The 24,780-nt window shown below is 52.0% G+C and overlaps 2 protein-coding genes across 6 annotated transcripts in view; one reads left to right on the top strand and one right to left on the bottom strand.

The window, feature by feature from the left end:
• The window catches only part of LOC116480610 (carcinoembryonic antigen-related cell adhesion molecule 1-like), a 1,172,951-nt gene that overhangs the window by 238,244 nt on the left and 909,927 nt on the right, over window positions 1-24,780 (top strand).
• GRIK5 (glutamate ionotropic receptor kainate type subunit 5) overlaps window positions 1-24,780 on the bottom strand; it is a 75,749-nt gene that overhangs the window by 47,706 nt on the left and 3,263 nt on the right. For 3 of the 5 annotated variants that reach the window (XM_058426540.1, XM_058426539.1, XM_032172747.2), the window contains exons 2-11: window positions 22,195-22,323; window positions 21,711-21,875; window positions 18,940-19,037; window positions 18,670-18,835; window positions 15,848-16,026; window positions 13,479-13,532; window positions 13,215-13,376; window positions 10,871-11,023; window positions 10,376-10,480; window positions 10,154-10,261 (exon numbers count right to left, since the gene is read on the bottom strand). In XM_058426540.1, coding sequence (XP_058282523.1) covers window positions 10,154-10,261; window positions 10,376-10,480; window positions 10,871-11,023; window positions 13,215-13,376; window positions 13,479-13,532; window positions 15,848-16,026; window positions 18,670-18,835; window positions 18,940-19,037; window positions 21,711-21,875; window positions 22,195-22,273 — 1,269 coding nt within the window. In that variant the 5' untranslated portion in view covers window positions 22,274-22,323. The remainder of the gene's footprint in view (window positions 1-10,153; window positions 10,262-10,375; window positions 10,481-10,870; window positions 11,024-13,214; window positions 13,377-13,478; window positions 13,533-15,847; window positions 16,027-18,669; window positions 18,836-18,939; window positions 19,038-21,710; window positions 21,876-22,194; window positions 22,324-24,780) is intronic. The other 2 variants (XM_058426543.1, XM_058426541.1) reach the window with 2 other exon arrangements.

The raw sequence follows: 24,780 nt of genomic DNA, 5'->3' as shown, positions 1-24,780 counted from the left end.
TTCTCACGAGATCTGATGGTTTTATAACGGGCTCTTCCCCCTTCACTTGGCACATCTCTCTCCTGCTGCCTTGTGAAGAAGGTGCCTTGCTTCCCCTTCGCCTTCCAATGTGATTGTAAATTTCCCAAGGCCTCCCCAGCCATGCTGAACCTGTGAGTCAATTAAACCTCTTTCCTTTATAAATTACCGAGTCTCGGGCAGTTCTTTACAGTAGTGTGAAAATGAACTAATACAGCAACCAATTCAAATTCTAATACCAATTATTATTAAATGTTCTGCAGGCCAAAACAAACACAGTTTCTAGTTTGCAATCTCTGACCTACAGTCAGTTTGCCACATTGGCGCTTATTTCTGAGGGGTTTGAGCAAACTTTACTGACCCCATTGTGCCAAAGAAACACAAAAGCAGAAAGAATGGTCCAAATGCTAGGAAAACAAGGCATGTGATGATGGTAACAAATGGGAAACTTATCTGGACACAGTTATTGTCTAAATGGCTGTTTGTACAATGTCACTTTGAAATAATGAACAAAAGGACTTAGGACTTAGGGAAGAGCCAGGAAAGAGCTTTGGTTAAAATATACACAATGAGCCAGGTGTAGTACCTCAAGCCTGTAATTCTAACACTTTGGGAGGCCAAGGCAAGTGGATGGCTTGAGCCCAGGAGTTCAAGACCAGCCTAGGCAACATGGCAAAACCCCGTCTCTATGAAAAATACAAAAATTAGCCGGGCGTGCTGGTGTGCACCTGTAGTCTCAGCTACTCGGGAGACTGGGATAGAGTCCCAGAGGCTCAGGTTGCAGTGAGCCGAGATTGCGTCACTGCAGGCCAGCCTGGGAGATGGAGCGAGACTCTCTCAAAAATAAAATAAAATAAAATATCCACAATGGTTATTGTGTATTGAGAACTTGTGCTGTGCATTCTCTCGATGACATCATTTTAATGCCTCATGGTGACCTTACATTGAAATGGGCATAAGTAGATTCCTTTTACACATGTGGACACGGAGGCTCAAAGTGGTCAAGTGACCTCTGTCACCTCTCATTCATTCAACACACAATTACTGAGCCCCATGGTAGATGTGGCCACAATATTGTGCTGCTTCTTCCAGCAACAGATGGGGTCCATTTCTCCCTGGGTTCAGACTTCTTGGTCTGAGCTGACCTTATGACTTGTTTTGGCCAACTGGATGTGGCAGAAGTGATGCTGTGTGAATTCCAAGTCTCAGCCTTCAGAGCAGCCCCCATTTAAGGAAGCCCAGGCTGGCCTGCTGGAGGGTGAGTGAACCAAGGTATGCCAGCCAACAGCCAGTATCCACAGCCATTGTGCACTTTCCAGTCCAATCTGGACACCAGCTGAATGCTGCCACAGTGTGCCCAAGTGAGACCAGCCAAAGAACCACTGAGTTGACCCACGGAATCATGCAAAATAATCAACTGCTATTGTTTCAGTTTCTGGGTTCTGGGTGGTTTGTCACACAGTAATAGGATCTCCTACTATGTGGCCAGGTCATAGGCTCTGGACTCCAGGACCCCAAGAGCCCTACAGCTACAGGGTGATGGAATGGAGGGCAATCAGTGATTCTCTATTAAACTGCCTTTCCAGAACCAAAATTGTGGAACTGGGAACAAGAATGTGAGATAATACTAATAATAGCGGCAGCAGCCAGCATTTCTTGTGGGCTTGCTGTGTGACAGCAATTCTGTCAGCGTGGGATGGCGGTATTATTACGTCTCTTTTAGAGATGAGGACGCTGAGGTCCAGAGAAGTGAAGTAGTAAGTGGCTGAGAAGGACAAGTTGGTTTGATTCCAAAGCTCCACTCTTAAGCCCTGTGCTAGACTGAGCTCAAGTGGACAGAATCAGACAGTGGATACGGGAGAAGTCAGAGAGAGATGAGGGATCCAGGTTGGGTATCAAAGCTGGAGAATCAGAAATTGAGAATCCTAGAGACAAGGGCCTGGCTCCCATACAGCCCCCTTGACATACAGAGGATAGAACCAAGGCTCAGAGAGGTAAAGCATCTAGCCCAAGGCCACCCAGCTGAAGCAGGGCAGTGGGAAGGGAGATGGGGCAGAGCCGGACTTCACAAACCAGTCACTGCGCACTCTGAACCCTGTTCCTTCCACTATGCCAAGCTGATCTCTAAACCCAAGACTGAGGAACTTAGGTTCAGGGTCTCAGGACTGGGGTCTGGGCTTAGAGAGACAAAAAGAGACTGGGGCCTGTGAATAGAACTCAAAATTAGATAACCATAATCTAGGACTCAACTTAGAGCCACAGACTATCAGAACAGAAGGGTCCTCAAGGAGCCTCAAATCCAGGGTCTTCAGACTTCAAAAAGAATCTTATGCAGAAGCCCAACACTGCAGCCAGACAATGAGATACTGCTAAGTCCAGTTCTAAGAATTTACCCTACAAATGGCTGTGCATCAAAAACACAGGTCCAAGAAAGTCAGTGCAGCATTGCTTGTAGTGAGAACAAAGACTGAAACAACCTAATTTGGGCCAAGTTAAAAAGATTATCAATGTCATAAAAGAATCCCAGGCAACCACTAAAATAGCAAGGTCTACAAGATATATTAGGAGGAAAAAAACAAGCTACAGAACAACGTGTACAATATGCTACTCTTTGTTAAAGAAAGAGCAAGGATGTGCTTGTATATGCATAGACATTTCTGGGAGGATGGTGGCCTCTGAAAAAAGAAAATGAGAGACCCAGGGAAGGAAGGAAACTGATTTTTCACTACTCACCTACCTTATACTCTTTGAATTCTATTTTATGTAGGTTTGTATTAACTTCTGTCCCTTCCCCAATTTTATTTACTTATTTTTGAGACAGAGTCTTGCTCTGTCACCCAAGCTGGAGTGTAGTGGTGTGATCTCGGCTCACTAGAACCTCCGCCTCCTGGGCTCAAGTGATTCTCCCACCTCAGCCTCCGGAGTAGCTGGGACCACAGGTGCATGCCACTAAGCCTGGCTAATTTTTGTATTTTTGTAGAGACAGGGTTTCATCATGTCACCCAGGCTGGTCTCGAACTCCTGAGCTCAAGTGATCTGCCCACCCCAGCCTCCCAAAGTGTTGGGATTACAGGCATGAGCCACCACGCTCAGCCCCCTTCCCCAGTGTAACAATTTTTTTTTAAATTGAAGTATGATATTTAAGTGTGTATGAACATGCATGGTTGGCTGGGCTTGGTGGTTCATGCCTGTAGTCCCAGCACTTTGAGAGGCCAAGGAGGGAGGATCACTTGAGCCCAGGAGTTCAAGACCAGTCTGGGCAATATAGGAAGACCCCGTCTCAATAAAAATGACTTATAAAAAATAAAAAGAAATGCAAAGAGTCAAGAAGAACCAAAGTAATCCTAAAGAAGAAAAGCAAAACTGGGGGTTTACCCTGTCAAATATTAACACTTAATTTAAAGCTATGGTATTTAAGACACTGCAGTACTAGAACAAAGATAGACAAATAGACAATAGAATGGAGTGTTTGGAAACCCACATATAAATGGATATTGATTTGTGACAAAGGTAAAACTGTCCTGAAGGGGGAAGAATTATTGTTATAATACATGGTGCTGCTGAATTAAATATCCATGTGGAAAAAAATGTATTCTAGCCAAGTGTGGTGGCTCATGCCTGTAATCCTAGCACTTTGGGAGGCTGAGGCAGGTGGATCACTTGAGGTCAGGAGTTCAAGACCAGCCTGGCCAATATGGTGAAACCCCTATCTCTACTAAAAATACAAAAATCAGCCAGGCGTGGTGGTGGGCGCCTGTAATCCCAGCTACTCGGGAGGCTGAGACAGGAGAATCACTTGAACCCAGGAGGTGGAGGTTGCAGTTAGCCAAGATTGCATGCTACTACATTCCATCAACAGAGTGAGACTCTGTCTCAAAAAAAAAAAAAAAAAAAAAATGTATTTTGACTCCCCTACCTCACATGCTACATAAAAATCAATTTCAGGAGGATGGCAGACCCAAATGTAAAAGGCAAAATTATTAAGTTTTTAGAACACAAATAGTAGAATATCTTCATGATATAGGGGTATACACGGAATTATTAAATTCTAAAATCATTAACCATAAAGGAAAAAAGCTGATGAAGAGAACTTTAGTAAAATTAAAAATCAAATCCTTTTATCCAAAATATACTACTGAGAATGAAAAGGTAAGCCACAAAGGGGGACAGGACATTTGCAATATATACATCAGACAAATGACTTGTACCCAAGAATGTATAAATAACTCACAAATCAGGCCGGGCGCAGTGGCTCATGCCTGTAATCCCAGCACTTTGGGAGGCCGAGGCGAGTGGATCACGAGGTCAGGAGATGGAGACCATCCTGGCTAACACGGTGAAACCCTGTCTCTACTAAAAGTACAAAAAATTAGCCAGGCGTGGTGGCGGTCGCCTGTAGTCCCAGCTACTTGGGAGGCTGAGGCAGGAGAATGGCGTGAACCGGGGAGGCAGAGCTTGCAGTGAGCCGAGATTGCACCACTGCCCTCCAGCCTGGGCGACAGAGCAAGACTCTGTCTCAAAAAATAAATAAATAAATAAATAAATTTTTAAAAACTCACAAATCAATAAAAAGGTCATATATCCCATTTTTTTAAAAATAGAAAAAGACATGAATAAGAACCTTGCAAATGAGGATTTCCAAATAGCCAATAAAGGGCCAAGTGTGGTGGCTCATGCCTGTAATCCCAGCACTGTAGGAGGCCAAGGTGGGTGGATCCCTTGAGCCCAGGAGTCCAAGACCAGGCTGGGCAACATGGTAAAACCCTGTCAATTAAAAAAAATTGTTTTTAATTAGCTGGGTGTGGTGGTGCATGACTGTGGTCCCAGCTACTCAGGAGGCTGAGAAAGGAGAAGCGCTTGAGCCTGGAGGTCGAAGCTGCAGTGAGCTATGACTGGGCCACTGCACTCCAGCCTAGGTAACAGAGCAAGACCCTCTCTCAAAAAACAAAAACAATGAAAAATCAAATAGCCAATAAACACAAAAAGGTGTTCTCCCTCCCTGATCATCAGGGAAATGCAAATGAAAACCACCATATATGGTTGGTACCTTTATACACTCACCACTGACAAAAAGAGGAGCAAGTGGAATTTTCATTCATTAGCTGCCGCTGGGAATGAAAGTGAAAGTGGTTCAACCACTTTGGAAGACACTTTTACAATACCTGCTAAAGCTGGAACAAACACCCTGCCACCCAGCAACTGGAACACACCCAACAGAAAGACCAGTACATGTTCACCAAAAGGCATGGAAGAGAACCTTCCTAGCAGTTCCTAACAGCAAAAAGCCAGAAACAAACATCCATCTAGATTTGATGAATCAGGAAATTGCAGTACATTCAACATACAACGAGACTACACTACTTGCAATGGCACAGATGAAACTCATAATGTTGCCAGACGAAGCCAGTCTCAAGACAGAACACACAGTAGGATGCCATTTGTATGAGGTTCAAGGGCGGGCAAAGCTGATCTGTGGTGAAGGAAGCTGAGATGGGGGTTAGCCTTGGAGGATTAGTGATTGGAAGGGCATGGGGAGGCTTTGGGTTGGGGACAGTTGGTTGATTACACAGGTGTGTTCAGTTTTTGAAACTTCAGTGAGAAGTAACACTATTTGTGCATGTTTCTGTATGTGTGTTATGCTTCAATGAAAATCTCTGGAAAGTAAAAACAAAAAATTAAAGTAGGGTAGGTTCTAGAACATTCCTTACAAGCTGATTGCTTGGACCTTTTCATGAACCTGGGATCCAAATCCTTGTCCAGGATTTCCTGGAGTATAGTTTAAACAACACTGATCTAGTCCAACCTCCTCACTCTGCTATGAATATTTTATTTACGTATTTATTTATTTTTATTATTATTATTTTTAGACAGGGTCTTACTCTGTCGCCCTGGCAGTGGTATGATCTGGGCTCACTGCAGCCTCAACCTCCCGGGTTCAAGTAATCCTCCTGCCTCAGCCTCCCAAGTAGCTGGGATTAAAGGCACGCACCACCACGCCCAGCTAGTTTTTATATTTTTAGTAGAGATGGGGTTTCGCCATGTTGCCCAGGCTGGTCTCGAACTCATGGGCCCAAGTGATCCTCCTGCCTCCGTCTCCCAAAGTGCTGGGGTTACAGGTGTGAACTACCATGCCCAGACTGCTAGGAATACTTTAATCCCCTCACTTTAAAGGAGGAAACTGAGGCTAGAGAGACCTGCTAGGGGCAAACAGTGTGTAGATGGCATTGCCAGGCTCAGGACACAGCCCTGAGGGCTCAGAAAGAGTAGAAATAGTAGAGGCAATGTGGCCTGGCACGGTGGCTCACCCCTGTAATCCCAGCACTTTGGGAGGCCGAGACGGGTGGATCACGAGGTCAGATCGAGATCATCCTGGCTAACACAGTGAAACCCTATCTCTACTAAAAATACAAAAAAATAGCCAGGCGTGGTGACGGGCGCCTGTAGTCCCAGCTACTCGTGAGGCTGAGGCAGGAGAATGGTGTGAACCTGGGAGGCAGAGCTTGCAGTGAGCTGAGATCGTGCCACTGCACTCCAGCCTGGGTGACAGAGCAAGACTCTGTCTCAAAAAAAAATATTAAAAAATAATAGAGGCAACGTGGTGCAAAAGACAGGCATGTGGGCTCTGCTGCCTTCTAGCTGGGTGACCTCGGGCACGTCATTTAACCCTCCTATGCCTGAGTTTCTTCATCTGAAAATCAGCGCTTCTGTGAAGATTGGGTCACATGAGCACAGGGCTTGGCACAACGCTCAAAGCCATGAACCACAAGCTCAGGAGAGGGACGGAGGGAGGGAGGTGCTCTCACGCGTACCTTGGGCACTGCAAGGGCCTTCTTAGCTCATGTGATCCTCCCACTGCCCCTCAAGGCGAGACGCAGACCCGTTTTACAGATAAAGCAATGGAGACTGGAGTTAAGTGACTTGAACTAATAAGAGCGGAGGATCTGCAGCAGAAAGACTACTCTTAACTGCCACACTAGTCACCAACGGGCAGAATGAGGCATCTCAGCTCAATGAAGGGAATCCTCAGGACCGCCTGGGTGCCCTGAGAAATTCTCCAAGACCAGGGCGAGACCAAGGGCTGAGGAGGGCAGGCCTATGCACAGCCTCAACTCTGTGGGACTTCTGCACCCCCAGCTTCCCCATGGAGCCTCTCTCCATCTCAGCGCCAGCCCATCCTTCTCAGCACGAGATCCCTGAGCCTGCCCCGGGGCAGCGCCAGCCTGCACCCCATCACCAGAGGCCCTTGCTCCCACACCTGGACCACCTCTAATCCCTAGCAGCATCCCTCATGGGCCAACAAGGAGCTTTCCTGACTCCAGATCTGGCCCCGCCCCTTCCTGCTCAACACTCTCTCTCCAAGGTAAAGCACAGGACAACTGAGTCCTTCAGAGCCCCTTCCCCACCTGCTGCCCCGCAGCCCCTAGGCTGCCTCTGTCCCATCACTCACCACAACCCTCTGTACTTGCTGGTATCAGTCACAGCTCTAGGCCCTGGGAATAGAGCAGTGAATGAGACAAGTTTTAACCCACATCTTGCCCTAGGCACCCAGTTTGAGTCACATCTGAATCTCCAAGTGCCTGACACAGATCTTGCCCAGAAACCCATGTCAGGCAATACCAGCAAATGAATGGGGCTTGTCTGGCTGTGTACACAGAGGCTGTTGCCTCCCTGTTCAATCCGACAAACACCTCCCAAAACCCCGGCTCCTGCCCCTCCTGCCGCTTCTGCTGCCTGGGATATTTTCTGGGCACCCAACTCCTATGCAACCCCATCTAACGCCACCTCTGCCAGGAAGCCTTCCTCCAGCCTCCTAAAGCTGACTCAGTCCCTCCTTTCTTTGGGAGTCTCTCATTGTGGGAATGACTGTGTCCAGGTCTATCTCCTCCGTCAGACTGGGACCGCCTCCCAATGCCACCCAAGAGCACCTGATATCTGTGCTTCTAGAATGTAAGGTGCAGCACCATACAGCTTTGGTAAACATTTATGGAATGAATAAGTGAATCAACCCATCAAGAGATGGGTGAACATCAGGAAGGGAAGAAAAATACAAGCTCCCAGGCCTTGAGGAGAAGCAGGGAGGACAGTGAAGAAGACACTTGAAGCTCCCAGGGTCATGGCTCAGCTCTCCTCACCTCCCCTCCCTGACCTCCGCACCCTGTTCCCCACCAAGGCCCTCAACTCTTCTGCCTCCAGGAGGCTTTAGGGATTGACCACACACCACAGCACAGAGGGTCTGACTGCTCCTAGCCAAGCCCCCAGGGCCCCCTGGGGAGGCTGTTAGGAGGTGTCTGGTTTCCTGTCTGCAGGCCATCTGTCCCTCCACAACAGGATCACTGGCCCTGCTCCAGAGGGACTCGAGGTCCATTTTAGATCAGGAGTTCCCTAGGGACTGAGGGAACCGATCTGCGACTCACTGCTTTAGGTGGCCCTCTAACATCCTGCAAAATCCTCTTGTAGCCGGGAGCGGTGGCTCAAGCCTGTAATCCCTGCACTTTGGGAGGCCGAGGCGGGCGGATCACAAGGTCAAGAGATCGAGACCATCCTGGCTAACACAGTGAAACCCCCGTCTCTACTAAAAAATACAAAAAATTAGCCGGGCGCGGTGGCGGGGGCCTGTAGTCCCAGCTACTCTGGAGGCTGAGGCAGGAGAATGGCATGAACCTGGGAGGTGGAGCTTGCAGTGAGCCGAGATCGTGCCACTGCATTCCAGCCTGGGTGACAGAGCGAGACTCCGTCTCAAAAAAAACAAAAACAAAAACAAAAAAAAACCCTCTTGTACCCCTCTCTGAATGTCAGCATCCACAGCTAATAGCTGACACAGCTCAGAGTTACTGAGTGGCTCCCTCAGTAACAATGAGTGCTGACAGGCCGCAGACTTGGCCACTGTGAAGAGCATGGCTGCCTGTCATGTCCAGCCTCTAGGCCAGCTGCTTGGGGAAGGCTCCTGCTCGCCAGGCCCTGTGCATCACCCCCTCCCTGACCTTCTAAGGCACCGGAAGCCCACTGTGCCTGGCAGGAGGCAGCATGGTGCAGCAGAGAGGGCACCAGCTCCGAGCCTGACACTCAGCTGTGCTGGGGACTCACCGTGTGACCTGCTTCCTTACCCTCAAAAGGGGGAAATAAGACGAAGCTCACAAGAGTAGCCATGAGGTCTAAAGAATGATGCTTGGAGGCCAGGTGCGGTGGCTCACGCTTGTAATCCCAGCACTTTGGGAGGCCGAGGCGGGCGGATCATGAGGTCAGGAGATCGAGACCACGGTGAAACCCCGTCTCTACTAAAAATACAAAAAAATTAGCCGGGCGTGGTGGCGGGTGCCTGTAGTCCCAGCTACTTGGAGAGGCTGAGGCAGGAGAATGGCGTGAACCTGGGAGGCGGAGCTTGCAGTGAGCCGAGATCGAGCCACTGCACTCCAGCCTGGGTGACAGAGCGAGACTCCGTCTCAAAAAAAAAAAAAAAGAATGATGCTTGGAAAGGGCCTAGCACAGTGCCGGGTGTAGAACAGGTGCTCAATAAATAGTTGACATACAAAGGCCCCTCTGCCTCTGATTTAGTGAAATGCAGGAGTGGCACCCCCAGGGCTACAGGACAACGTCCCTGTCTGGTGCTTGGGTACTGAGAGGTCTGGAGCTTCAGAACACAGAGGTCAAGACTCAGGCTCTGAAGGATTAGAGACATAGCTTCTAGTCCTGGCTGTGCTGGGTACTTGCTGTGTGACCCTGGGCAAGTCTCCTCCCCTCTCTGAGCCTCAGTTTCCACAACTTCAAGATGGACACTGAGTTGGCACTGTTGGTACATGTTGTTGGCAAGGGTGGCAAAACAACTGTTCTGGCAAGCATGATTCATCAGGATTGACCAGGGCCAGATACTGTGCAAAGAGCTGGGTTAAATCTGGCCCTGAGGGCAGACTGCTCCCTCCCTGCTCTGGCAGCATTTAGGATGGTAGCGCCTTGTTCACAACCTGGAGTTGCTGGGTGCAGGAATCCCAGCCCCCACTGGCCTGTGTGCTGTGCCAGCCAATGCATCTCTCCACCTCATGGTGGGAGCTAGGACTGGGCTCAGGGCAGCGCCAGGGAAGGCCCAGCGTTCAGGCCCCTTCACTTACCACTCCCAGGCCCCCCGTCTAGGGCCACTCACCAGGATGGTTGTGACCACCAAGGTCTTGTTGGCCAGTGTCTGCGATAGGTTGATGTCCAGGGTGGTGGCATTCATGGCCAGGGTGCGGTTAGAGTACCACACCCCAATCTAGGGGGCAGAGAGGGTGCTGTCAGCTCAGGCCCTTCCCGAGGTCATGGCAGCCTCTGGGCCCGCCCCCACCCTCACCCCAGCAGTGCTCTGGCGTGGCCCTGGGTCGCTCACCTCACGGTGGCCCTGCCGGGACTTTTCTAGGATGCGCAGGGTGTAGTTGGTTCTCTGCCCTTTGCTGTTGAACTCGACCCGCCCGGTCAGCCCATCATACTCTACCTGGCAGGGTGGGGAGGAGGGGCAAAGGGAGGGTGCAGGGGCCCAGAGATGGGCAGGGAAGGCCCAGCGTGGTGAGACATCCACAGAGAAAGGCACAGACAGACCGGGGTGGAGGGGACAAGAGAGAGAAGAGGAAGATCACAGTCAAAAGAGCCAGATAACATGCAAGGAAGCAAGGGGAGATGGGACAAAACGCATGAAGAGGGCAAGACTCAGAAAGAGAGAGAGAGAGCAACCCAGATAGGCAGCAACAGCCAGGAGTGGACAGGGGAGGTAGTGGGTACGGTGGGAAGAGCGGGGAGGGCAGAGGGCCACAGGGTGGACACAGTGAGTGCTCCCACCTGAGGTGGTCGTGCCCTGCCTCCTCCACTCACCCCCGCTTGGGCTCACCATGCGCAGGTAGTTCATGAGGCTGGTCCCGTGGGGCCAAATGTTGGCCGATGTACAGGCCAGCGGCTTCACGCCGATCTCCTGGCTGCGGTTCAGCTCTCGGACAGCGCTCACCACCACATGCACGGCGTCAAACATCAGGGCAGCTGACAGCTGCGGTGGGACAGAGGTGGGGGTGGGATGAATAAGAGACTGCTTAGCCAGGGGATCCCCAAAGGTCCCTGAGCTGCCACCCTCAAGCCCTCAAATAACTTCCCTCTCCCCAGGAATGGGAAACTGGGTGGGTCAGGAGTGAGGAAGTGGCTCTGGTGTCTTTCTTGGGAAGTGGAATTGACAGCGGTGTGTGTGCTTCCCGTGTCTTGGTGGGCGTAGGTCTCCCAGACTGTGTGTGGCCATGTGTCTCTCAGAGGGTGCCTGGATAGCCAGCTGTGTCACCTGCATGGGCAGGTATGTCTGGGAATCTGGGTGATGCAGGCCGGGGAAGATGGCCATAGTTCCCGTCTGAGTGTGTCTGGGGCACGTTTACATGAGTGGGGCTGGATGACCATGCCCATTCATCTATACGCAGCGTGGGTGTGGTGTCAGAGAGACAGGAGCGTATAATGGTTGGTCTCGGGCCTGGGAGGCAGGTGGCTCAGAGCTAGAGGCCCGGCTCTGCTATTTTCTCATTCTGTGACAGGGCTAAGTCCTCATTCCTCCCTGAACCTCAGTTTCCTTCTCTGTAAAATGAGGATAATAGTAATCTCTACTTTCATGTGCTGTTACGGGGATCCAGTGACATAACGCCTGTAAAGCACTCAGAACAGTGCCTGGCACACAGTTAGCGTCCCATACACTCTGGCCCCCAATCTGTGACACAACCACGGTGTCTGTGTGTGCTTGTTAGGGTGTGCCCCAGCTATGTTAGTGTGAAGGTCTGAGTATCTGTGTTATGTAGATGTGCACAGGGGTACACACAAATGTGCCTCTGTGTTGGGGTGTGTGATGTCCCCGTGTGGACCCATCTGACTGGACAGCTTGGTGTCCACGTGCACTCTGCGCGTAGAAGTGTCTTGGTGTCTTGGTATCTGAGTAGATGTCTGCAAACAAATACACATAAATATGCATCTTTTGTATGCTGGTATTTATTCAACATCTATTATCAGACACCTGTTATGAGCTAGGCTGTTTTAAGTGCTGGGGATACAATGGTGAACAAAATAAACAGAACCCCCTGCCCTCATGGAACTTACAGTCCTCAAATCCATATCTCTACGTAAGTCTAATATACAGTAAGCCACATCATGATGAAATAAGCAAATATAAGTGCTATGGAAAAAGACAAGGCAGGGAGAGGTGAAAAAGTAGGTAGTTTACCTTTTTTTTTTTTCTTTTGAGACAGAGTCTTGCTCTGTCACCCAGGCTGGAGTGCAGTGGCACAATCTTGGCTCACTGCAACCTCTTCTATCTCCCAGGTTCAAGTGACTCTTGTGCCTCAGCCACCCAAGTAGCTGGGATTACAGGCACGCGCCACCACACCCAGTTAACATTTGTATTTTTAGTAGAGACAGGATTTCGCCATGTTGGCCAGGCTGATCTCGAACTCCTGGACTAAAGTGATCCTCCTGCCTCAGCCTCCCAAAGTGCTGGGATTACAAGTATAAGCCACCATGCCTGGCCAATTTACCTTTTTTTTTTTTTTTTTTTTTGAGACGGAGTCTTGCTCTCTCTCTCAGGCTGGAGTGCAATGGCACAATCTCAGCTCACTGCAACCTCCGCCTCCCAGGTTCAAGTGATTCTTCCGCCTCAGCCTCCCAAGTAGCTGGATTACAGGCATCCGCCATCATGCCCAGCTAATTTTTGTACTTTTGTAGAGATGGGGTTTCACCATGTTGGCCAGGCTGGTCTTGAATTCCTGACCTCAGGTGATTCGCCTGCCTCGGCCCCCCAAAGTGCTGGGATTACAGGTGTGAGCCACCGCACTGGGTCAAGTTTACCATTTTTTAAACAGGAGGAGGACGGAAAAATCTTATACCTGAGGGGACACTGGAGCAATGTCCTAGTGATGGGGAACAAGCCGCTGCTTCTCTCGGAAAGTGCAGGGGAAGCAGGGGGAAGAGGGTGTGCAGAGGCCCTGAGGTGCACCTGCTTGGGGCATCAGAGGCACCTCAAGGAGCTGGTGTGGCCCGAATGGTGTGGGAGGTAGAGAGGAGGACATGGGTCCAATGTGTCACAAGGCCACACCACGAGGCCTCAGGGAGGGCGAGAGGGTTCTGAGCATGATCTGAGTGAGGTCTGAAAGGGCGATCCAGAAGTATCTGTGCACAGAGTGTCTCTGGGTGTGACTGGGTATCTGTGTGCTCACCGCAGGGCCCGGGTAGGTGCTGGCTTCACAGTTCTCCCTCCAGGACATGTTGAGGCTTCGGACAAACTCAGGGTAGAAGGGGTGGGACGTGTTGAACATGGAGAAGCCCAGGATGTTGGAGGAGTCCTCCACAATACCGTCCAGATGCAGGATGGGGAAGTCCTGGGACCAGGAAGAGGTGGTGAGGCCTGGGGCCGAGCCCTAAGTGGGACAGCTGTGATGGGAGAGCAGCGGGGGCAGAGAGGGGCCAGAGGGCATACGTACCATGGTGGTGAGGATGTACTTGTAAAACGCTGAGGTCATTCCCAGTTCCGAGGCCTGGAAAACACAGGAGGCAAAGAGGCAGAGTGAGAGACAGAGACCCACAGGCAGAGATGGGGAGGACTCAAGAGAGGAAGAGAGATTTAGAGACAGGCCTGGTGAGAAGACACCTCATGGGAAACACAGTAAAGTAAGAAATGCTCAGAGATAGACAGGGAGGAGGAGACAAGTGGGGGCAGAGGGAGGCCTTAGTCCCTGGTATCCCGCCATGCTGACTGCTGTCCCAGGTGGGACGGAGATTTTGCTAGAGGAGAGAATAGGACCCCCAAATGCCCCATCTCTCATGAAGGCACTTAGAAGATTTCCTTCTGGAGATAGGCAAGAAGAAGCCTCAGAAATAGGGCAGGAAGAGGAATTATCTTTTTTTTTTTTAAAGACAGGATCTTGCTCTGTTACTCAGGCTGGAGTGCAGTGGTGGGATCATAGCTCACTGAAGCCTTGACCTCTCAGGCTCAAGTATGATCCTCCCACCTCAGCTCCTGAGTACCTGGAATCATAGGCATGCACCACAATACCCAGCTAATTTTTTAAAAATTGGTTTTCTGTAGAGATGGGGTCTTGCCATGGTCCCAAGCTCCTGGCCTCAAGCAATCCTCCTGCCTTGGCTTTCCATGGTGCTGGGATTACAGGTGTGAGCCACCAGGCCCAGCAGAGAGGAAAGCCTTAATTTTAAGCCCTACACTCTCCAAAAGCCAAGGTTGGGCTGCTAATGTGTAGAGCTCAGCCCAGGTATAAGGTCAGAAAATCGATTCCCTGCAATCTTTAAAAGTGCTTTGCAATAATAGCAGCCAGTTTGAATGTCAAGATTCATTCTTGAGACCCTTTTCTCATAGTCCTCGAGGAAAACAAAACTAGAAAAATTCTTCCTGCCAGAAGCACCCAAGTCTGTCCCCCCACGAGAATTATAACATTAAAGGGCACCAGCTTGCATTTCCTGTGTGGCAGGAGTTGGGCTCTCATCACGTGGGTGTCAGGGAAGGGCAGGCTTGGAGAGGGAAGAGACAACTGTTCACATGGCTGGCACGGGAGAGGCCGGGATCCTAGCTCAGGCCTGCCTGGCTCCCAAACCTGAAACCTCCTCCTTAAGCGATCCTGTCTCAAGAACCCAGTGGATTCTGTTCACATTTCCTGTGGGCTACAGTCAGCAGTGATAAATGGGTTTGCTTGTTTGTTTGTTTTTGAGATGGGGTCTTCCTCTGTCACCCAGGCTGGAGTCCAGTGGTGCAATCTCAGCTCACTGCAAGCTCCACCTCCCGGGTTCAAGCGATTCTCCTGCCTCAGCCTCCCGAGTAGCTGGGACTACAGGTGCCCGCCACCAAGCCCGGCTAATTCTTTTGTATTTTTAGTAGAGATGGGGTTTCACCGTGTTACCCAGGATGGTCTCGATCTCCTGACCTCATGATCCGCCCACCTTGGACTCCCAAAGTGCTGGGATTACAGGCATGAGCCACTGCGCCTGGCTGACATATGGTTTTAATTTAAAAAAAAAAAAATAGAGAAAAATAAACAATACAAATTTGGTTACTGGCCGGGTGCGGTGGCTCACGCCTGTAACTCCAGCACTTTGGGAGGCTGAGGCAGGCAGATCACGAGGTTAGGAGTTCAAAACCATCCTGGCCAATATGGTGAAACCCCGTCTCTACTAAAAATACAAAAATTAGCTGAGTGTGGTGGCAGGTGCCTATAGTCCCAGCTACTTGGGAGGCTGACACAGGAGAATCGCTTGAACCTGAGAAATGGAGGTTGCAGTGAGCCAAGATTGCACCACTGCTCTCCAGCCTCGGTGACAGAGCAAGACTCCATCTCAAAAAAAGAAAAATAATACAAGCAAAAACACCTTAACACAGAGCTCAATAAAAATGTTTAAAAGTCCTTCAGAGCTACGATGTAACCAGATCTGACTCTGGGCCAGGCACTGCCCTGCGTACTTTACCTGTCCCTGCCCACAGCCCCTCCTCTCCCCATCACTCACTCTCTGGGCTTGAGCCACGCCATCTCCTTGCTGTTCTGCACACACCAGAGTCTTGCTCCTGTCCTTCACCCTTAACGCTGGCTGTTCCCTTGGCCTCATTCATTAACCCTCACAACCCACCGAGCAGGGACTATTCACAGGGAGATGGAGTGACTGCCCAGGACCACACAACCAGGAAGCAGGCAGGCTGAGAGACAAACTTTACAATTATCATCTTCATGGAAGAAGAAGGTCTTGAAGCCCCCTTTTGACTCCTGAGGCCCATGGGCATTGGGTGACTTCTCAGTCACCCCAAGTTTCTGGCCCCAGTTCTTTGGGAAATCAGAGGTAGGGGCCTCACCTTACGGAGGATGAGGTGGGAGATGGAGGCGTTGGCGTCGATGATGATGGTGGACACCTTGTCATCACGGATCTCCTTGAGCAGTGGCGTGGGGTCCCGGCTGTCATCCAACATCCTCACTGACAGCGTCTCCTTGGAGATGAGGAAGCCACGCACTAGTTCCTCCAATCGCAGCAGGCCTGAGGGAGGGGTGGGGCCTTGGGTTGGAGCCCTTCCGGGTACCCAGGCATGGCATAGACACTCCCTCCTCCTCAACATGGGGCAGCTGGGCAGAGGACTGGAGTGTGTGCAAGGACATGGGGCAGCTGGGTCCCATGGGGTAGTGGGCTTGGGGACCTGAAGCCTGGGCCCTCCCCAATTAAAATCCCAACCTAGACTTCTGCCTAGAACTCCAGATTCCTGTCTCTGTCACCTTCCTGACCCCTCACTGGGGTGTCTGACAGGCATCTCATGCTTAATCTCCTTGCTCAACCACCACGGCTTCCCCATGTTGGTGAACAGCATCTCCAGTGTGCCAGTCGCTCAGGCCAAAACTCTGGCTTCCTCTCTTTCACACCCAATCCATCAAGGCCCTCCCTTCCAAACACATCAGATCCCCTCACCCCGTGCCACTGTCACCACCCTGCCCTGAGCCACCACCAACTCCTGCCTGCTGCAATCCCCAAGCCTGCCCCTCAGTCTGTTCCCTACACAGCAGCCAGAATGATGTGGGTCAGATGTGCTCCTCCTCCGCCCCAAACCCTCAAATGGCTTCCCAGTTCAGTCAGAGTCCTAGAGGCCGAAGTCCTCACAGCCTCCAAAGCCCCACACAATCTGTCCACCTCACCCCCTTGTTACTGCCCAGACTGTGGGAGTTCAAGACCAGCCTGGCCAATATAGTGAGACACCATCTCTTTAAAAAAAAAACGTACTTGTTGAGCATGTGCTCTGTGCCAGGCTCTGCTCTTGGTATTGGGGGTCAGCCATGAGTGAAGTAGACCAGGTACAGGATGAGGAGACGAGTTGTACAACAAACACCGCAAATAAGTGCATTACATGGTTAGAAGTAATGAGTTCTATGTTAAAGCAGAAATGAGTTATGAAGACTGGGAGTCTAGTGTGGGTGTGCGGTGCGACTTTAAATGAAATGGTGGGCGGGGGCCTCACTGAGACACTAGAGTAGAGACTGATCCCTAATAGCCTAATATCAAGGGCTAGGCACATAGCAGCTGCTCAATAAATTCCTTTTTTTTTTTTAACCACCCAGCCCACAGCACCTCCTCTCCCCATCACTCACTCTCTGGGCTTGAGCCACACCACCTCCTTGCTGTTCTGCACACACCACAGTCTTGTTCCTGTCCTGTGGCCTTCACGCTGGCTGTTCCCTTGGCCTGGAACCCTCTTCTCTCACATCCTTACACGGCTCCCTCCTTCCCCTCCTCCAGGTCTCTACTCCAACGTCACCTTCTCAATGAGGCCCTCGCCCACCATTTCATTTAAAGTTGCACCCACGCCCACACCACACCATTCTTCATAAGTCATTTCTACTTTTCCATAGAACTCACTACTTCTAACCACGTAATGCACTTATTTGCAGTGTTTTTTGCCCAAGTACTCTCATCAGAATGTACTTGGACTACTTCACCCACAGCTGACCCCTAATACCAAAAGCAGAGCCTGGCACAGAGCAGGTGCTCAATAAATACCTTTTTTTTAAGAGATGGGGTCTTGCCATGTTGCCCAGACTGGTCTTGAACTCCTGGCCTCAAGCCATCCTCCCACCTTGGCCTCGCAAAGTGCTGGGATTACAGGCATGGGCCACCACACCTGGCCCAATAAATACTTCTTGAAGAAGGAATTCCTTCTAGAGGCTATGGAGCACAGTCCCTCCTTGCCTCAAGCTCCATACCCACAAATCCACCAGCCTACCAGACATCTCACATGAATGTCTCAAAGACACACCATGCCCAACGTGTGCCCCCGATGGATCGTGTTCCTCCTCGGCAGAGGCCTCGCACCATCCCTAGCCCCACCCTCTTCTTTCCCTCACTGCCTCTCACATCACCCTGGCCCCCTCATTCCAACTGCCACCACCTGGGCCCAGACCAGTGTCGCCTCTCCCCTGCCTTTTGCTTGTCTCCTGGCCACCCCTCTTGTCACTCTCCAGCCTGTGCTCTACATTGCAGCCAAAGGGCTCTTCCTAGAACACGAATCTGACCCTGTCCCCTCACCCTGCCCTGTGTGGGGACTTCCCATGGCTCCCATCATCTCTTGCTTCGTTGTTCCCACATTTCAGCCACTGGGAGTATCAGCAAGCCTCTTGAAAGGCTGTGCTCCCTGGGCCCTCTACCTCTGCCCCTGCCACACTCTCTGCTTAGAACCTGTTCCCTCTTTCTTCCCATACCCTTCAGGTTCAGCTTGGATGTCTCCTTATAGACACAGGCTCTGAACCTCTCAGATGGATTAGGATCCCTCCTATGTGATACCAGAGGCTCCGTGTGCCTCCTCACAGCACAAGTACCACTCTGTATCACAACAGCTCAATGACCAATGACCTCCACTAGAACTGGAGTTCCAAGCACCCAGCGACCACGCCCAGGGCCTAGCAGAGGGCCTTGACATGGCAGGTGCTTAGTCACCATCTGGGGACTAAATGGATCTCTTTGGGGAGAGAAGGGGTCTGTGGAACCAGAGGCCTTGGTTTCTGAAGATGGGAGAAGAGCCTGGTGCCTGGGTGCCCCAGGGTTCTAACTAGGGGGCAGTGAACCACTATGTGGGACACCAGATCTCTTGGGAAGGGGTGTCTGGGGGAACAGAAAACAAAACATCCAGTTCTCCCTCACACTCAGCCTTGGCGCAGATAAGGCTGGCCGAGGGGTAGTTGAAGGACTTGAGGATTCGGGAGACCGCCAAGCTGACATCCTCGTTACTGGGGTACAGGCTGACAGATGCGAAGCGAAGGTACTGAAGGCGGGGTGTCTCCTCGGGACCCACCTTGATGTGGGGGATCTGGACAGAGAGGAAACTTTGGCCTCCATCCTGCTTCTCCGCCCAGCCCTCGCCTCCCAGGGACCCGCTCCCCACAAAGCCCTGGCCCACGCTCCCCACCTCACCTCCTTCTCTCCACAGATATGGCTCACGGTGGAGGCAGATGCTGGGCTGGAGGAGGGCCCGAGCACAGACACAACCCCTTTGGGTAAGATCTGACACACTGCGTGAGAAGGGGAAGAGACCGCAGAGTCAGGGACCCCCTGCCTCCTCTCCTTGCCCATCCCTCAGGGAGCCGCCATGGCCCAGGAGAGGATCAGACACTGGCAACTGCCTAATCCTCTTGTGCCATCCGGGACCCAGAAGGCCAGTCTCTGACCCCACCCAACAAGTGAGCATGAGGGGGCATGAGACGGAGAGAGATGAGGACACAGCAACAGAGGGACAGGTCAGGCCAAGGGAGATCAAAGGAAGGGATGAAGAGGAAGAGACACCAGGGGCCTCCTCTGCCTACAAAGCCTGTGCCTAGTCCCTCAGCCGCTGTTGTTCTCAACCTTTTCAGCCATGCCACAACCCACAGTGCACTCACCACCTCCTCCCCTGACCCCACAGCCCAGATCCCCTGGAGCCTTCCCATACTCCAAACACCACTCTCCCGCCACGCTTACTTCCAAGTCTTTCTTCTGCTCTCTTCCTCCCTGGACACATGTGTGTCTCAAGACTGGGAGGTGGAAAGCTGCTGTTTTTCCTTGTCCAGTGCCTGTTCTCATGGCAGAACCCTAAATTCCCCTGGGGGAACTATCCCCACCCTTCAGTCCAGGGTTCCCAGGATTGACTGGCACCTGATGCAGGCCTTGGGGAGTCACAGAACTCCATTCTTCTAGCCATGGCAACTGGTTCAGAGATACATACGGGTACAAATCAGACCATGGAGCACCTTCCCCAGGTCTTTTGCTACAATTATCGCCGGGTTTGCTAAACTGGTGAGATGTAAGCTTGGCGCTGCTGGGGCCATCTCACCATCAGTTGAGAGAGCATTTCTGAAAATGAAGCCAACTCAGAGGAAAGCAGGCCTCAGAGGTAAAGACATAGAGAGATTCCCAGGATGTCATCTGAATGCCTGAATCCAGCCATGCCTGAAACAATCCTAGGCCATTGTTTGAACACCTGGATTCAACCATGCCTGAAATTTGTCCTTAGGTCTTTTAGTGACATGAGCTAATAAGTTCTCTTTTTTCCTTAAACCAGGCTGAGTTTGGTTTCTGCCACCTCTAACTAAAGGCATCATAACTGAACACCTCATTTCCTCCAAACTGCCTCCTTCTGGACCTTCCACACTGGTGAGGGCCCCACCATTCACACAGACCAGATGCCTGGAAATGGTCCTTGCCTTCAGTCTCTCTCCTGACAGCCAGTTAGTCACCACGTCCTGTCTCTTCTTTGTCCTCAGACTTCTCACATCTATCCCCTTCTCTTCAACCCCTTGGCCCCTGCCCTAGTTTAGGACTCTCAACTCAGACATATACCAGAGTCCTCACTCATCACCCAAATCCAGGCTCCAGATTCTCTTTCCAGAAGCCTCACTCCTTGGTATAGACCTATCAATGGCTTCTCAGTGCCTGTGGGTGAAGGCGGCATCTTTCACCCTGGCACTGTAGCCTCCTTGAGCCAGCCTGACAATCTGCATAGCCTCTCTTCCTACTGCCCTGTCACACTTAGCTCTGAAGTCTCTCACAATCTCTCCAAATATGTCCTGAATCCAGGTGGATTCAGGATGGGCTCAACCCCACACCCTCCCATTCCTTGGCTCCAAATACTTCCCTCTGCTCCCACCCCGATCCCCACCCCATCTCCAGACTCAAGGCACATGCCTGGAATGCCATCTGCCTCCTCACCCTCCATCCCAGCTTCTCCCAAGTTGTACTCTGTGCCACATCAGCCAAAAAGGCCTGTGAAACGCCATACCCAATTCTCCCTCTTAGTGATCTGAAACATACACGAACACCATAAAGCCTCTGATAAGGCCTGCAAGAAAGAAACCTGTCTAAAACGTGCTTTTAAGGCAGCATCTCCCAAAGGTCTAACTCCAGCACATCTGTTCAAGTGACACCTTTGAATATTCAGCCCATCAGTATTCCATAGACACTTCCACACCCCAGTGATGTGGCCGGCCGTGCTTGCAACCACGCCACTCTTTCTACATCCTGTTCACCTTTCAGAGCCCAGCTCCAGACTAGCCTTCTCCAGAATGCCTTTGCTGACCCTCGCCCAAGCCTCCTGCCCTCAATGCCTGGGGCTTGTTATTAAGCTCTGGGGGCTAACAAGCATCCCCAGCCAGCTGGGATGATAGGGCTTATCTTTTTTTTTTTTTTTTTTTTTTGAGACGGAGTCTCGCTATGTCGCCCAGGCTGGAGTGCAGTGGCGCAATCTCGGCTCACTGCAAGCTCCGCCTCCTGGGTTCACGCCATTCTCCTGCCTCAGCCTCTCCGAGTAGCTGGGACTACAGGCGCCCGCCACCATGCCCAGCTAATTTTTTTGTATTTTTAGTAGAGACGGGGTTTCACTCTGGTCTCGATCTCCTGGCCTCGTGATCTGCCCGCCTCAGCCTCCCAAAGTGCTGGGATTACAAGCGTGAGCCACTGCGCCCGGCCAGGGCTTATCTTTTCAACGCCACCCCACGCTCCTCCAGAGCAGAACTGGGGCTTATGCTCTCCCTCTTCTCCAACCCCCAGGCCCAGCAGCAGCCATGTCTGGGAAGAAGGCAGATACCAACACAAAGGAAGGAGGAAGATGAAGCTAGAAGAGGACAAGGCCAGGCCAGAGGCCACGGTAGAGGGATGGACTGAGGGCCACCAACCTGCCCTGCCTCACCCCACGCCCCCATGGCCCCGCTCACTGGTGTCCGTGGTCTCGTACTGGCTGTCCCGCTGCAGCTCAAAGATGTCTACTTCCACTCGGGCCTTGGCTGGGACCTCGATGATCCCGTTGATCTGCTCCCGGGCCAGGGCTAAGGCCAGACGCTCACCGCGGCCACACACTGTCTGATCATCCAGGATTGCAGCTGAGGGGACACAGGGGTTGGTGACCAGACTCCTGAGTCCTGAGGAAGGAGGGGGCTGTGGTCTTGGACTCCAGGGCTCTAGGGTGAGGTGGGTATAGGGACCAGGGGTCTAGACACCTGGATCTGAGGTTGGTGGGAGCTAGGGGTCTGGACTCCTGGGTCCTGGGGGAAGGAGGAACCGGAGGCTGGGACTCTTTGCTGCTGAAGAGAGCTGAGACCTGGGTCCTGAGGGACTGGCATGCCTGGGTCCCCAGAGGAGCCCCAGGGCCTGACAGGAGGGTCTCTGGGGACGCAGGGGCAGGGTGCAGGAGGGCCTCACCCATGCGCAGTGATGAGAGCACCTGGCAGCTGGGGCTGGCGAAGGCAACAATCAGCAGCAGCAGCAGCTCAGCCGGCATCTTCCTCCCCTCCTCATGGGGACGCAGCTGCCGCGGCCCCCACTCGCCACCTGCAGGGAGACCCCCCAGCCCAGGGGGAGATTACTATGTGGTGGGATGGAACCCCTTGGAGGCCTGCTAGATGGGGTGGTCACAGAAGCTTTGGGGACATTGTTGGCAAGCAGTTCACAGCTCTGCAGAGCCCTGCTCTGTTTAGAAGCTGGCAATACTGAGGGCATTGCGAGAAAGGAAGCTCAGCTCAGAGGGGCACTACCAGAGCGGAGGTCACAGTGCTCAGGCGCTGAGTGGGACAGGCTGCAAGAGAGAGGATGGGCACAGCTACCAAAACAGGAGGGAGGCGTGCGAGGTTCTCAGGTAGGAGTGAATTCCTGGGACCAGCCCCACCCTAATAGGAAACCAGGAAGTGCCACCCCCCACCCAGTCCCGCCCCTGTCTCTGGGCAGGCAGCCGTTACTAGGCAACAGAAACCGGCTGGAGAGGATGCGGTGGTTGCTAGGCAACCCCATCCCAGGCCTCACTTGCCACTTTCCTGATGTCCCCGGTTCCCACAATCCCATGGGGAGAGAGGCCTGGACATCTGAGGTCTGGAGGGGAGAGTATCTGGGAGTTAGGAAACTTCGGGGGAGATGGAGAGATGGAGAAAAACAGAGAGAGGCACATACAGAACCCCACAGATGAATGGATCCAGAGCAGTAAAAGGGCAAAAAAAAAAAAAAAAAGCAAAGAGAGAGAAGGGAGGAAACAGAGAAAGAGAGGCTTAGAGAAGAGAAAGACAGAGAGACTCAGAAAGGGAGAAAGGACAAAATAGATAGAAATACAAGGGAAGAGAAGGACAAGACAATAGGAAAATGGGGGTAGAGATGGAGAGAAAAGAGGAGAGTTACAGAGAGGTAGGGAGAGGACTAGGAGGGAGAAAGAGGGAAGAGACAGGAGGATGAGGAGGCAAGATAAAGAAAGGACAGAGCAGGGTGCGGAAGAAAGAGGGGCAGGCTGGAGAGGGGGAAACCAAGGCACAGGCAAGACACAGGAAGAGAGAGACAGAGGATGGAGAAAAGATAGGAACCGACTCAGATACAAGCAGGAAGAGCTGGAAGGGAGGAGTTAGTAAGGCAGGGAGTGAGCTGCCTGCCAGAAGTGGGTGCCATACCGTTGCCCCCCACCCTGCTGGGAAGCAGAAGTAAAGGGAGAGATGGTGCATCTTTGCTCTTCACAACTGTCCACCCCTAAGGAGTCAGGGATTCTTCTAGGCACCCCGACTTTCTGCAGGGCAACCACTGGGCAAGGAGTTTGGCCAGATGCACAGCTCCGCTCCCCCTGGCTGAGGGCTGTGCCCCAAGGGAAGGGATGCTTGGGTTTCCATGGAGTAGGGTTACTGTGGGGGGCCCACAATGCTGTGAAGTGGGCCTGGACACTGAACCCCACTCAGTGCCCATGGAAGGACAGCTTGAGCTGGTGAAACTGTGGAATGAGAATTTCCAGGGAAAGATAGAGGCACAAGTCCTTCTCACTATCTCAAGTGGCCTGGAAAACCTAGGCCAGGGATCAGTCCCAGCTCTGCCCCCAACTCACTGCGTGATCTTGAGCAAGTCACTGCCCTCTAGGCCTCTGAGAAGGAAAGAGTGCTGGGTGGGAGGGCATGCTGGACAGGCTGGGGACTGCAAACTATAATGTGGATTAAGGTGAAGGCTTGTCAAGGATGGAGGCACAAGGGATGCTGGGAGACCTGGAAGGAGCACTCACAGTGGGAGGAGTGTGAAGGGCGGGGCTAGGAGAGAGGCAGGAGTGGAGTGGGTCATCCTGAAATGCCAGGGACTCCTGGGGCAAATAAGGGAGCAGAGGACAAAGCACAGAAAAACCGAGGGAGAGATGGGGCAGAAGGACAGGGACCCACAGGTGGCAGCCAAAGGTGGGAGCAGACAGAGAAAGACAGGGTTGAGGGGCAGCAGGTGGACACAGAGATACACATAGAAAGACAGCCCAAGAAGTAGGAACCGAGGCTAAGTGAGAGAGCAAGAGACAGACACAGCCTAGAAGCAAGACACCAAAGGAGATACAGACAGGGCAGGTAGGGTGTCAGGCAGGCCCAGGACTCATAGCCCCAGGGACTGGGCAAAGCCAGATAAAGGTCAAAACCCAGCAGAGAGCTGAGCAACAGTGGGCACAGGAGAGACATCAGCAAAGGTGAGAGGCAAGGAGGGCCAGCGAAGGCACACAGGGTGAGGGAGAAGGCAAAGGGAGATAAAGAAATAGCAGCAGGTACAAGACTTGGGAGAAGGAGAGAAATGGCCAAACTCTACAAAGAGAGAGGGCCAGTCAGAAAGAGAGACAGTATGTCAGAGCTGCATGGCAGGCCCATAGAAGAGGAAGGGGCAAGGGGGAAAAGCACCTGGGAGAGAGAAAGGGGGAGTCACGGAGGGAAACTGAGGTGGGGAGATGGAGTGAGTGCACTAGAAGGGCACAGGAAGGGACAGGGCAATCGCCTGCAGGAGAAGCCAGACCCACAGAGG

Source organism: Hylobates moloch, unplaced genomic scaffold (assembly GCF_009828535.3).
Source record: "Hylobates moloch isolate HMO894 unplaced genomic scaffold, HMol_V3 SCAFFOLD_13, whole genome shotgun sequence".
In the NCBI taxonomy this organism is placed as follows: Eukaryota; Metazoa; Chordata; class Mammalia; order Primates; family Hylobatidae; genus Hylobates; species Hylobates moloch.
Note: the sequence above shows the minus strand (reverse complement) of the source record. Positions and strands in the feature narration are given on the sequence as shown.